Source organism: Rhineura floridana, chromosome 4, assembly GCF_030035675.1.
Source record: "Rhineura floridana isolate rRhiFlo1 chromosome 4, rRhiFlo1.hap2, whole genome shotgun sequence".
NCBI lineage: Eukaryota > Metazoa > Chordata > Lepidosauria > Squamata > Rhineuridae > Rhineura > Rhineura floridana.
Window position 1 is genome coordinate 75,916,604 of NC_084483.1, and position 13,509 is coordinate 75,930,112.

The following is a 13,509-nucleotide window of genomic DNA, read 5'->3' on the forward strand; positions in this document are numbered from 1 at the left end:
CTCAACCCCACCAAATTGGTTTTGTCTAACTACCCTAAGCCGCTGGGTTCCTTAGCACAAAAGGACCGCAAAATCCATTTAATGAAAACTCTTGAAGGATTTATCCAAGCTGGGTTGAACATTGATGATATCAACCAGGTGGAATATTTGTTCTACAGTTACATCAGTGCATGTGCCATGGTGACTTTTAATCATCCAGCCAAAGCCTCTCTATTGTGAAATAGGAACATGTTGGCATTGTGTGGCTTACAGGTAACACAATTCTTTGAGAATCTCGCCCTGCCTCAAACCTTATTGTCCAGTTTGCCATCTATGAAAACAGCAAGAATGATGCCATCCAGCACTAAACTGGAAGTCAACTTGATCGACCTTGAGCCTGAGATGCCCAAGGAACCACTCCTATATCCTCAGAGCCCAGCCTCTTACTCTATTCACTTGCCAAACGTAAGGGTTGAGGGCGGGCCTACTCTAGCGCACAATGTTCTTGCTGCTTCATTTACAGAAGAGGAAAAGACCCTACTCGAATCCTTCTCTGCATTATCTTTTCTGGCCCAAGCTGAAATTCTTTCACAATTTCACTCATTAAGGGCACACCTAGAAATGAGGTTTTTAACCTCTAACCCTGAGGCTTACATCGAGAGAAAACCTGAAGTTGGAAAAGACTTCGAGTTATTACCAAATGCTCATCCTGGAGTTCTAAAGACTGCCTTCCTGGACCTGTATGATTCTAATAATGTTCTCAGCCCTATGCTAATTACTGCTGATAAGAATCTTACATCTTCTGAGGCAGCATGTTCCTGCACATTGAACGATCAGGTATCTGCTTTGCACAAAACTCGAACTGTCCCCACATCTGCGCCCTGGACATCTATGAGATGGCTTGATTCCAGCGAATTAGGACCCCCACAGAAAGCTGGTGCTTATACTACTCATGCACCATATCTTCATAAGCCAATTCTATCGAATGTTAGTAAGCTAGACCCAAGTTTTGATGCAATTCATCCTCTTGAGGCAGATCATATTCCAGCTCCATCCCCACCTATTAGACAACATTTATCCTCCAATCACTCAGCTTTAACCTGACAATCAGCAACTGACGTTTATTCTCAACTTTCAATCCTATCCTGGAATATTTCGGGATGGAGGAATAAAGCACAAGACCAGACTTTTCTGGAATATTTAAAACATCATGATATCATCTTTTTACAAGAGACCTGGCTTGCTGAGGGACCCGACTTAAGTGACTTCGCAACATTCACACTTGAAGCTACCCCCAGCTCTAAAGGAGGACGCTCTAAGGGGGGATGTCTAAGTATACTTGTTTCTACTAAGCTTCGAATCTCCACCTTAAGACCGGATCCTCTGGAGAAGCTTGCATTATCTCTTCTCATCAATTTTGATTGGGCGTCCTTACTACTCTTCAACGTCTATCTTCCTCCTTGCTGTCTAAAGACTTCAGCTAAGGCTATCATGTCAAAACTCGAAGCCTACATTGACAAATTATCGTTCTTATATCCCAAGGCCCTGGTGATTCTTGCTGGGGATTTTAATGCCAGAATTGGTCCAAGTAATGAGGCCCTTTTTTCCCATTTCCAAGAGGCCTTGCCGATATTAGACCAGCACCTGGGCATACCGGATAGACACTCAAAGGACAATGGTTTTAACTTTCCTGGACTATACTTTGCGCTGATGCTGCACAAGCAAAATCTCCTTCTTGTCAATGGCCGTGCAAAGGGTTATACCAACGGCGAACTTACTTTTCTATCAGGTAAGAGAACATCCACGACTGACTACCTTGTGCTCTCTTATGACCTTTATTATGCCGTCATGTCGTGCCAAGTGGGCAATTGGTTCAAAAGTGACCACTTTCCCCTAGTCCTTTCTTTGCACTCCAGAAACCACCAGTTACATCTTAAACAGGAGCCTCTTATGAATGAAGAGTTTGAAGTACAGCCAAACCGCATTAAATGATCGGCCACGCTAGATAAGAACTTGAAGGAGACATTATATTTGGCCAGATCCCTTGCGCTCCATGAAACCATAACTATTGCGACATCTTCAAAAACCGCCCTAGATTCCTTCCACCAATTAACTCTGATACTACAGAGTGCCCTAACGTCAAAACTTTGGTCTAAATATCTCCATTCTGCAGGCAAATCCAAACCCTGGTTCGACAAGGAATGTCTGGCCTTAAAAAGAAAACTACTGATTAGTTTTACCTTATACAGAGCCAATAATTCCCAGTCTTCCTTTGCTGACTGTCTGGAATTAAAGAAAGCCTACAAGCGCCTAATTGCACACAAAAAAGGCTCTTGCACAAAAGGAAAGCTGGCAGGCTCTTCTAAAAGCCTCTAAATTAAAGGATTCGAGAGCTTTCTGGAAGCTGGTAGCTAGAGGCTGGCCTAAACCTTCTACAACTTTGGATTTTCACATCTCTGCAAACATCTGGGAAGCTCATTTTACTGAGATATATGCCTGCGAGCATCCTGTTGTCTGTCATCTGGGACCCACTCACATGAATACCCAGAATGGCCTCCAGTAACTCCAAAGGAAATTTTAAGCCTTATACAAAATTTGAAACCAGGCAAAGCCCCGGGTCCTGATAACATCCCCGCTGAGGTTTACAAATCCTTCTCGGAGTGGTGGGCTCCAATTTTGGCTGCGCTGTTCACCATCATAGACAGATCGGCCTGTATTCTGGAGGACTGGGGCCTTGCTATAATAATACCGATTTACAAGAAAGTCTTCCGTAATGATCCTTCCAACTGCAGACCAATTAGTCTTCTCAATATAGTCAGCAAGTTGTATGCTTGCCATCTGTTCGAGAAATTACAAGACTGGATAATTCAAGATCACATCCTAGTTGAAAAACAAGCCAGCTTCAGAGCGGATCATTCCATTATAGACCATTCCCTAGTCCTTCAACACCTGGCCAAAAAATATACAGCCAAGCCCGGGGGTGCTTTATACTCGGCCTTCATCGACTTCAAATCTGCATTTGATCTGGTTCCTAGAGACAGGCTCTGGGCGAAACTGGAGTATATGAACATCGACAGGCGTCTTATGTTACTTGTACATTCTCTATATGACAACACCTTTGTCCGTGTCCGATGTAATAGTGCTGGCCAGCTCTCTAGGCCCATTTCTACCCTTAGGGGTGTTAAACAAGGATGTATTCTAGCGCCTACCCTGTTCAACCTGTACATCAATTCCTTGATCGATAACCTTACTCCATACTGTTCCCATCAGCCATGACTGGCACATAGGCCCCTCTCTGTCTTAATATATGCTGATGATGTAGTTCTTCTCTCGTTAACGTGTATCGGACTAAGACGCTTACTAAGTGCACTCGCTTCTTATTGCCAAATGGAGCTTTTGACGATTAACTATGCCAAATCGAAGATACTTGTGTTCTCAAGGAAAAGGGCCATCCATCGCTGGGAGATCAATGGTCATCAGATAGAACAGGTGTCTTCATTTAAATACCTCGGGCTAATGTTTCACTCGTCTGGCATGTGGCACCATCAACTAAAGAGAACCGTTTTAAACGCCCCAAAAAGCTCGAGGGCCCTTCTTTCCTTTTTCTACTCTAAAGGTGGCCAACATGTGCCTTCAGCAATTCACATCTTTGCAGCTAAAGTCATCGCTCAGTTGCTTTATGGATCGCAAGTCTGCACCTACTCCACCTATGCCCCCTTAGAGTCAATCCAAACTGGATTCTTACGCTCCCTTCTCGGTGTCCCAAGCTGTGTTCCAAACTCCATTCTTCGCCTAGAAGCTGGAGTCCCGCAGATAGAAACACGTATTTGGATGAGCAAGGTAACATTTTGGCTAAAAATGTTCTTTGCCCCAGTTGGCCAGACCTCTCTTATACTGACTGATTTTTTTTTGTCTACTTGGAAATGGGCCTTGAAAGAGAAATTGCTCAGTTTAGGCTTCTCCATCACGTCGATCTCAACTTTAGAGCACTCCAAAGCTAAAGCCCTATTACTCCAGCGTATCCTGGATACTGACTTTCAAAAGCATATGACGCAAGCCACACCTTATACTTATCTTAGCTATAACTTAAGATCATTCAGCGCTGCCTGTTACTTATCCACCTTGTCAATACCAAAATTTAGGAAAGCTTTCACTCGAGCCAAATTTAACATTCTACCATCGGCCCATCTGGATGGAAAGTTTAAAAAAATTCAGTTGAGGAGCGACTCTGTCCCTGTGGAGAAGGGACAATAGAGACAGTGGGCCATATTCTTCTCCACTGTACCTTCTATCGCGATTTATGCTCTGTCTTAATTTTCCCCATCCTTCAAAGCATACCCGGCTGGGAAGAGGCCTTTTATGTGAAATTTCTTTTATCAGACTCCCCCCACAAGTGACTGCCAAGGTGGGAAGCTTATGTGCGGCCGCCATATGCTGCAGAAAGCACTTAACTACAGAGGACTAATGTAATACTGACTCCATTATGAACTCAATTACAGCAGCATCTTTGGCTTACTTGTTTTAATTGTTAAATTTTATTCTTTTAATGGTTTTTTTATTGTGCAACTTTTGCTGGTCTATGCACCATAATAAATTATTCATCCATTCTTCATAGAGTAAATGAAACTTGTACTTGTACAGACCTTAATGCAAAAACAACAGGCTGTCCTTTTTGCAAAAGTACAGCACCCAGGCTGGTTTCACTGGCACCACATTGGATGGTGACATCTTCATTCATGTTATAATACATCAACACGGGATGTCTAGTAACCAAGTCTTTGATCTGTTGGAGGGCTGCATCATGTTGAGGTAGCCACACCCAAGTTGCACCTGTGTCCAATAGTCGTCTGAGAGGCTCACAAACATCAGAAAGGCAAGGAAGAAATTTAGTCATATAATTAACAAATCCCAGTAACTGCTGAGGAGATTTGGTATTGGATGGTTTAGGCAGCTGCTGGATAGCTCTCACCTTTTCTGGATCTGGCTGCAAGCCTTGCGATGTTAGAGGTGTCCCATACAGGGTACTGCTGTCAGTTGTAGCCTCATCTTATTTTTATTGAGTTTCAGATTGACTTTTCTCGGCCTTTCCAGGAGAGAGATGAGCTCGCCATTATGGTCAGCTATGGCATTCTCCATTGAATCTCCACAGCCATATACCAAAATGTCATCTGCAATTACACTGATTCCTTTGAGACCCGCCAATGCATCTTGTTGGCGGCGCTGATACTCTTCTGCTGCTGGTTTTATTCCAAACGGCATTCTCAGCCACCTATCATGTCCTTCTGGGGTCCAAAATGCAGTAAGGTGGCTGCTTTCTTCATCTAATAAGATTTGCCAATACACATCCTTTGCATCTAAGAGAGAGAATATTTTTGCCTTGGCAAGGTCTGGTAAGATTTCTTGTATGGTGAGCATCTGATAGTGAGCTTGTAATAATGCCTTGTTTAAATTACTTGGATCTATTCAGATGCACATTTTACCAGGTTTCTCTATGGCTACCATGCTGCTTATCCACTTGGTAGGTTCTGTCACTTTGGCAATTATTCCATCTTTTCCCATTTGTCTTATTGCAGTTATGATTTTTTCTTTTAATGTGACAGGGACTCTATGGGGCATATGTTGCACTTATTGCACAGTGTCATCCATTTTGAAATGTAAGGTGCCTGGAAGACAGCCAAGTCCCTCAAAGACATCATGGTGGCTTTTAAGAATTTGTGCCTTTGCTATGCCACCTTGTACTTGTCCCATAGCCAAGGTACTGTTGGCTTCAAGTCTGAGTGTATGGATATCTTGTGTAGTATTTAATGTTACCAGTTTCATATATTCCTTAGTGCTTGATGATAGGAGGGGCTTTTGCCTGGAATTTACAATCTGGATTATCAATACCTTGGCACAGTCAAGAAATCAGAAGAAGGCTAGGACTGGGGAGGGCAGCTATGAAAGAACTAGAAAAGGTCCTCAAATGCAAAGATGTATCACTGAACACTAAAGTCAGGATCATTCAAACCATGGCATTCCCAATCTCTATGTATGGATGTGAAAGTTGAACAGTGAAAAAAGCAGATAAAAGAAAAATCCACTCATTTGAAATGTGGTGTTGCAGAAGAGCTTTGCACATACCATGGACTGCAAAAAAGACAAATAATTGGGTGTTAGAACAAATTAAACCAGAACTGTCATTAGAAGCTAAAACGATGAAACTGAGGTTATCATACTTTGGACACATAATGAGAAGACATGATTCACTAGAAAAAGACAACAATAGTGGGAAAAACAGAAGGGGGTAGAAAAAGAGGAAGGCCAAACAAGAGATGGATTGGTTCCATAAAGGAAGCCACAGACCTGAACTTACAAGAGCTGAACAGGGTGGTTCATGACAGATGCTACTGGAGGTCACTGATTCATAGGGTCACCATAAGTTGCAATCAATGTGAAGGCACATAACAACAACAAAACCACTCTACATTCAGGGAACACCCAAGTGAAATAATACAGCTCATAAAACACTATTAAAATATAAAAACCAGCAAGTCTTAAGGACTGCTAGGGGGAAAATAGACTAATTTGGAAAAGCATGGGAGAAAAGTGTTCAAAAAAGTAAAAAATGTTGACAGCATTGGGGCCTGCTTCACTTCTAAGGGAACAGAATTCCAGAGAATTGGTGCCACAGCACTAGAAGCATGTGCTCGAGTCAACTTAAATACAGGTCCCTCCCAGTCAGATACTTAGAAAGCAAATATGTTTAAGTTCATTGTCAATGAAAACAATATTCCAATGATTAGTAGTTCCAGTTAAAGCAACAGAACTAATTAAAAAGCCAAGCGCAGGATATGCATTTTAATTATCTGCACACACTTTTTGTTGCAATGCATAGAATAGTATCACTTATATATTGAAAGCTTCTCCAAGTAATATTTACCAACAATACTAGGTTGTACAGTACCACACAGAGGCTGCCTCTGTTACCGAATGCCAATGACTCACTCAGCTAAGCTGACTCACTTGACATAATTACTTCCATCTTTTAAACCTTCAGCACTTAAAAGTGGCCTAATCCATTGTGTTATGCTGTTAGTAAAAGAACACCACGTTTTTAAAGTGGATGAAAAGCAAGAAATTCTAAAAGCATAACACTTGTAAATAGGAACTATGAACACATTAATGTATAAAAGCGACAGTAACTGAATACAGTGCAATCCTATACCTGCACGCTCAGAAGTGTCCTATTAAGTTCAATGCGGCTTGCATGCGGATGTAGAGTTGCAGTCTCAGGCAACAAAGTAAAACACAGGTTTAAATAACATCCCCTGAGGATGGAAGCATTTTCCCAAATAGTCAAGGCTCTGTTTAGGAAAGATGGGAGGACAACCAACTGAAGTTGTGCAGAACACAAGCCACACGTTTTCTCCTTGCATTGCAATACAGTCCTGCGTTGAGCTCAGTGGAGCTATTTCTGAGTAAATATGCATAGGATCAGTCTGCTTGATGGCAGTGCACGCCTGCAATCCTGTGCAAGATAGCAGGCGTGCACTGCCATCCCCTGTGATTGTTTACTCGGAGTTTCTTCCTCAGGTGTGCATATAAGTCCCATTAAACTATGAGGCTCACTTCCAAGCGCCCAGCAACGGGATCGGGACGCACAAGAAGAGAACTTAGCAGACAAAACCCTGAAAATTGGATGGGGAAGAAGGTCTGAACTACTAGCGTCCGTCCTTCCCGGGGGTTTCTCCGGCTGTGCGGCTCAGGTTGCAGGCAGGCCTCATCCACACGGCTCTCCGGCAAGCCTGCCAGAAGGACCGCAGCGACGGGAGGAGGAGCAGGAGCCATCTCCTTGGTCTGCGCCCCGCCGGCAAGGGTGGCAAGAAGCTTTTCTCTCTCTCGCTCTTTCTCTCTCTCTGCTTCCACAAGCCCCTCTCCAGCCTTACACATGGCGAGAGGGTGGCGGCTGCCCCGGCCACCCAGTGGCACGCAAGACAGTCATCCCTGGTGTAGTGGTGGTGCAGCAGCCTCTAGCCTAGCCTGTCTGGTAACAGGCTGCAACATGGCTTGAGGCCCCACCCCGTGGGAGATCCAGCTCAGCCACGGTGTTAGCACGGCAGCAGCAGGACAGCTCTCCGCCTGCCCCACTTCCCGGTGGTGCCTAGGGGGGCGGCTCTGGGTGTCACCCCCTCTCATGGTGTCACCCGGTGCAATCCGCACCCCCCGCACCTCCGTAGTGACGCCCCTGGTTCTTCTAAACATATGAAAGGTCGTAAGTAAATATTCTTTTCTTTTACCTAAAGGATTGTGTCTGTTGTTATTTATATAGAGAAAGGTGGGCTGGTTTACGTTCTCATTCCGCTGCTTGTATTTTTACAACTCTGCTAAGAAATAGGACCAACCAAACTAGTTCCTATTTCTGTGTGTGTATTTTTATAATACTGAACAACATCTGCATCCTACCTACTCATGCCAGCTATTTTAGAAAGTGGTCATAGAGGTAGTCAAATCACTGTTCCAGCGTGGAGCCCAAACGTACAAAATGCAGCCAAGAGATGCACATTCCCCAAAGCCTGTTGGAGATTATGCATCGTATCCAGAGAATATACAGAAATCAGACGATATATGCATATTCCCCAAGGCCTGTTGGAGATTATGTACATTGACAGGGAAATGTGCACAATTCTCTTCTCCTGGAAGGGTTAATGCGCACATACTCCATGAGGCCTGGTGAACATGCACAACAGCCAGTTATTACGCACAGTAACAATTCAACTTACATTCCCTTTAACACATACATAAGCAGTTTATCTTATTATTTATTAGATTTATATCCTGCCATTTGTCCCAGTAGGAGCCCAGGGCAGCAAACAGCAAGAAATAGTTCTTGCCAATAGATTGCCGGGAAGTGGGTGGGAATGTAGGGAGCCCAACCTACATAGAGTGTACTGTGCCCAGGAAACCCTGTTGGCATCCTGGTCTGTCATCTGTTAAAAGGATCAAGTAGTAGGCAATGGGAAGGACCTCTTTCTGCCTGAGACTGTGGAAAGCTGCTGGCAATAAAAGTAGACAATACTGGGCTAGTTAAATAGTCTGATATGTTGTACGGCAACTTTAATTCTTAATTCTTTGAATTCTTCCTCAGAAATCTCTAGCCAGACAATTCCACCATATATAAGCAAAGATGCCCTTGGCACTCTTACATCTCCAACACTTGTCAGACAGAGTTGGAAGCATATTTCTACTGAGCTACTGAGGCAGAAGAGGAATGCAAGGTGAACCTTGCCCCGGCTGATTCATTCCTTCTCTCTTTCTGAGTCAGCTGCGAGGAAGAGCAGCTGGCCATGGAAAGGGAGGAAGAGAAGGAGGAGGAGAGGGATCAAAGCCATTGTGCCTCAGCTGAGGAGCAGTGATGCTGGCCCGGGGGATGCAGATCTTTGTAGGGTTCTCTGTCTACTGGAAGCCACTCTTCAGAGGTCGCCTCCTACTAGTGACCAACACCATCAGCTGCAGGGGACTCCTGGCCGCCGGGGACACTCTCTGCCAAGCCTGGGAGATGAGACAGGACCCCAAATGGAAACGGGACCTGGCCCGGACAGCTTGGATGTTCACCATCAGGTGCAGCATGGGCCCCCTAATGCACTACTGGTACCTGTGGCTGGACAACATTTTCCCTGCTGCTGGCTTCAGCGGGATCATAAGTGTGTTCATGAAGGTTTTCATCTACCAGATTGTAGCCTCCCCGGCACTGGGAGCTTGGTATTTCTTGGGGATGGGATCATTGGAGGAGCAAACTCTGGATCAGAGCTGGCAGGAGCTGGAGGATAACTTCTGGGAGTTCAACAAGATGGATTGGTGCATCTGGCCACCAACACAGCTGATCAACTTCTTGTTCCTGCCCCCCAAATACCGTGCAGTCTACATGAATGTTATCACACTCGGCTGGGACATTTACCTGTCGTACCTGAAACATCGGCCTAAAGAACTGCCCTCAGTCCAGAGGGAGATTCCAAATGGCTGGGTGAAAGTGGTAATCTGCTCCCTCCCACGATGATGACAGTGAAGGACTTCTTTTGTTCTGGAGTAGGCCTCGGGCTTCTCTGCCTAAAAGGACCCTTGTGCCCCAAGATGAGACAGTTGGGATTGGACAAGCAGGAACTGTTGCCTGGGTGAACAGCCAACCCACCATCCCAGCTGAAAATCAGCAGCTTGGCTCCCTTTTCCGTCGGCCAACCGCAGCTTCCCACACCAAGAACTGTCTCTGGAAGGAGCAACGCTGGAAGACTTGAAGCAATTCCCTTTGGGGCCAGATTTGGCATGGGTTGAACTGGATGTTGACATCCTTACTGAAAGCTGATCCCTTCTAAGTTATTTGCTTAAGAAAAATAAAGCAAAAAGTGTAATATTGCCGCCCTGGGAGGAAGGGCGGAATATCAATCAATCAAATAAATAAATAATATTTACTGTTTTAGCTGCCATAATTTTAGCTGTATAACCTTAAGGTTTTCTCTCAAATGTACATTAATGTTGTTTATCATAATGTTCCAAAGACACAAAGGCTACTTGTCACTTGCAATATGTGATCAGCTGGGTTTCCAGCTGTTGAACATCTATCTATAATTAGAGACTGTAATAAATCTAACAGTACAATCCTATGCATGTCTACTCCCACGTAAGTGTGCACAGAATTGCACTCTATGCGAGTCAACCAGAATAACATCTTACTGGAGAAAACAAAGAAGTCTACTCAAGCAAATAGTATCATTGCAGTACACACATGGAGTTCTCAATATACATAAGAAATTCACAGAATGATTCCCTGGGGACTGCATTTCACAGGTAGATCAGAACTGCTGAAACTTATGTACAAATCAAAAGCTCACAACTAACTCTCTGTTGACTCCACAGCTGATAGGGCTTTTATGGTGTGCTGTTCATCTCAGAAAACATAGAACTCAACTTGTCAGTGCAGATATAGAATAGCAGAAATTTCAGGAATGAATATTTTTGTATCAGAAGAGTATTCAAATGCATTTCAGGGTTTAAATAAATTGCATACTTTGTAGATGTGCAGAACAATAAACCGTGAGTCCAAACATATGCTCAGAAAAGTAGTGAACAGAATGGTGGGGCAGCAATGCTGACCTAATCTCTGGTCAGTCGCATTACTACTACTTATGAGGAAGTAGAGGGGGATGGGTGATGCAGTGGCAAGGCCAGCATGGTGCAAATGCACCGCAGGAACCCTGGACTGGCTCCACTGGCATGTTGGATCCAGTGATCTCCCTTGCCCCTCCTCTTCTACCTCCCGGTAAGCAGCAGTAATGCAATTGGATGGAGGTCAGATGAATGCCGCTGACATGCTCTCCACTACTGGCACAGAGTCCATAAATGGCAAGATGTTTGCCCTTAAAGGCAAATAATAGCTACATTATGGTGGTGGTTTCCATTTATTGAAATGAGCATGTGCACGTACAGAATATATCAGCAAGCTTGACAATAGCAATTCATGCTGTCCCATTATCATGCTGTGATAACGCAATTATAGCATAAAAACTGCCAGTCCCAATGCTAGTTGGTCTTATTTAATGAATTTCTCTTAATATACACCAATCGTTCCTTCCAGAATTCTCCAACCTTGTTGAGGTTTTGTAATCGAAGAAAGGTGGTGGGATATAAATGTAGGTTAATAAACAAACAAAGAAAGAAATGATACTTCTTGTGTTCTTTTTTTCTTGTACACTGCTTAGAGATATTTTTAATATATTAAGCGGTATAGAAATAGTCTAAATAAACAAATAAATAAATAAAATGATCAACTCATGAAAAAATTATCTACTAAACAGTTGATATCCAATTGTTGCTAGTTAACAGAATGTGTACAAGTGACACAAGATATGATTTAATGTGTATAGCTCTCTGGGTGACCTTGGGGCTAGTCACTGCCTCTCAGCCTCAGAGGAAGGCAATAGTAAACCACCTCTGAATACCTCTTACCCTATGCCTATTCATAGGGTCGCCATAAGTCAGAATCAACTTGAAGGCAGTCCGTTCCCATTTTTTCAGTTGTTTCCTAATACTATAAAGCAGTCATGTATTTATATACAGTAATTTAAGCATTTTTACCTTGCTCTTCACCCCAGAATAGTTTACATAAGATCAGTACCAACAAGACAGGTAACTCCCTGCAGGGACGAACGGGAGAAGCAAACTCAGGCTGAAATCCTAATCCTTACTTGGGAGTAAGACCCACTGAATTCAACAGGGCTTACTTCTAAGTAGACATTGTTAGCATTAAGACACTGGTTCTTAAAGTCAGAAAGTTTTTGAGATGACCACCTTGAATAGAAACAGTTCAGGAAAAGGAGGAACCAAGTGGAACTGGTTTTTCCACTGGGTTGATGGAGAAAGCCCTGCTTCAGTCTCTCCCACTGCTGTAGCCAGATGGAATGGCAGCTGCTAGACAAGAGCTGAGGGGAAAAGGAGTTAAATGGATTGTTTTATCTTAGTATCTCTCTGTTCACAAATTGTCACAAATTCTCATGCACACATAGACCGTATGATTATTAATTGCCTCAAATCTAATGTGGAAATCAGTTGAAATTTATTTTATTTAACAAAAGTTACATATTACTTAATTGACAGCAACAACCTCCAAGTGGTTTACATAAATAAGAGAATTCCCTAAGCCTAATAAAACCCAACTTACATGGATGCACAGTATGGTTGCCAGGTCTCCAGTTTTTTCCTGGAGACTCCAGATTTTGGGGGTCCTCTCTGGGTGAATCACCTTAATCTCTGGGCTCTCAACTTTAATTTCTTTTAAAAATTAGGTTTTTAGGTGGTCTGGTTCATGTGGTATACACCAAAATAACACCTGCCCCACCTGCAACCTGGTAAATGAGCTCCTAGCTGGCTGCTCTAACCCCACCCTTTCTGGTTTGTAGCCAATAAGTGAAGTCAGGGTTGTGACTAACAAAGGATGTGATTGTCAGACAGTAACTAGAGCCCTCTGCAAAGCCAGAAAATTGTTTTTTCCTGTTTACCTGAAAATCTCATAAGTTGAGTAAGTTTATTGCTTTGTCTTTTTCTCTCTTGTGTGCAGTTAAATTTTCCTGGGTTGTTGGAGAGGGCAGGATTTTGAAAACCTTCCCAATATGAAGCTTTAATCCAATACTTACGTTTCTGGGAGTAAAGCCGCAAAGCTAATCCCACATATCTGGAGTAAACCCCATTGAATTCAATAGGACTTACTTTTGAGTAGATATGGTTTGGATTGTGCTGTAAATTAATGGGACTTTTGAGTGAACATAGCAAAGAATTGTGTTTGTGTTGTAAATCTTTCTCTCCCCCTCCATTCCTATCTTTTAAAGCAATTAAGCAGGGCTTACTTAGGTGTCACTGCTTTTATTATGTAGGAAATTAATAATAATAATAATAATAATAAACTTTATTTCTACCCCGCCCTTTTTCCAATAGGACTCAGAGCGGCTTACAACTAAAAACAACACCATTAAAACATACAGAAGTATATTATTAAAAAAGAATTAA

At 43.1% G+C, this 13,509-nt stretch overlaps 1 protein-coding gene across 1 annotated transcript; it reads left to right on the top strand.

Moving 5' to 3' along the window:
- The first annotated feature begins 9,370 nt into the window (after positions 1-9,370).
- LOC133384150 (mpv17-like protein 2) lies at positions 9,371-10,012 on the top strand. The gene has a single exon (XM_061626074.1). It carries the CDS (start codon positions 9,371-9,373, stop codon positions 10,010-10,012), a length of 642 nt encoding a protein of 213 aa, XP_061482058.1.
- Positions 10,013-13,509: the final 3,497 nt, after the last annotated feature.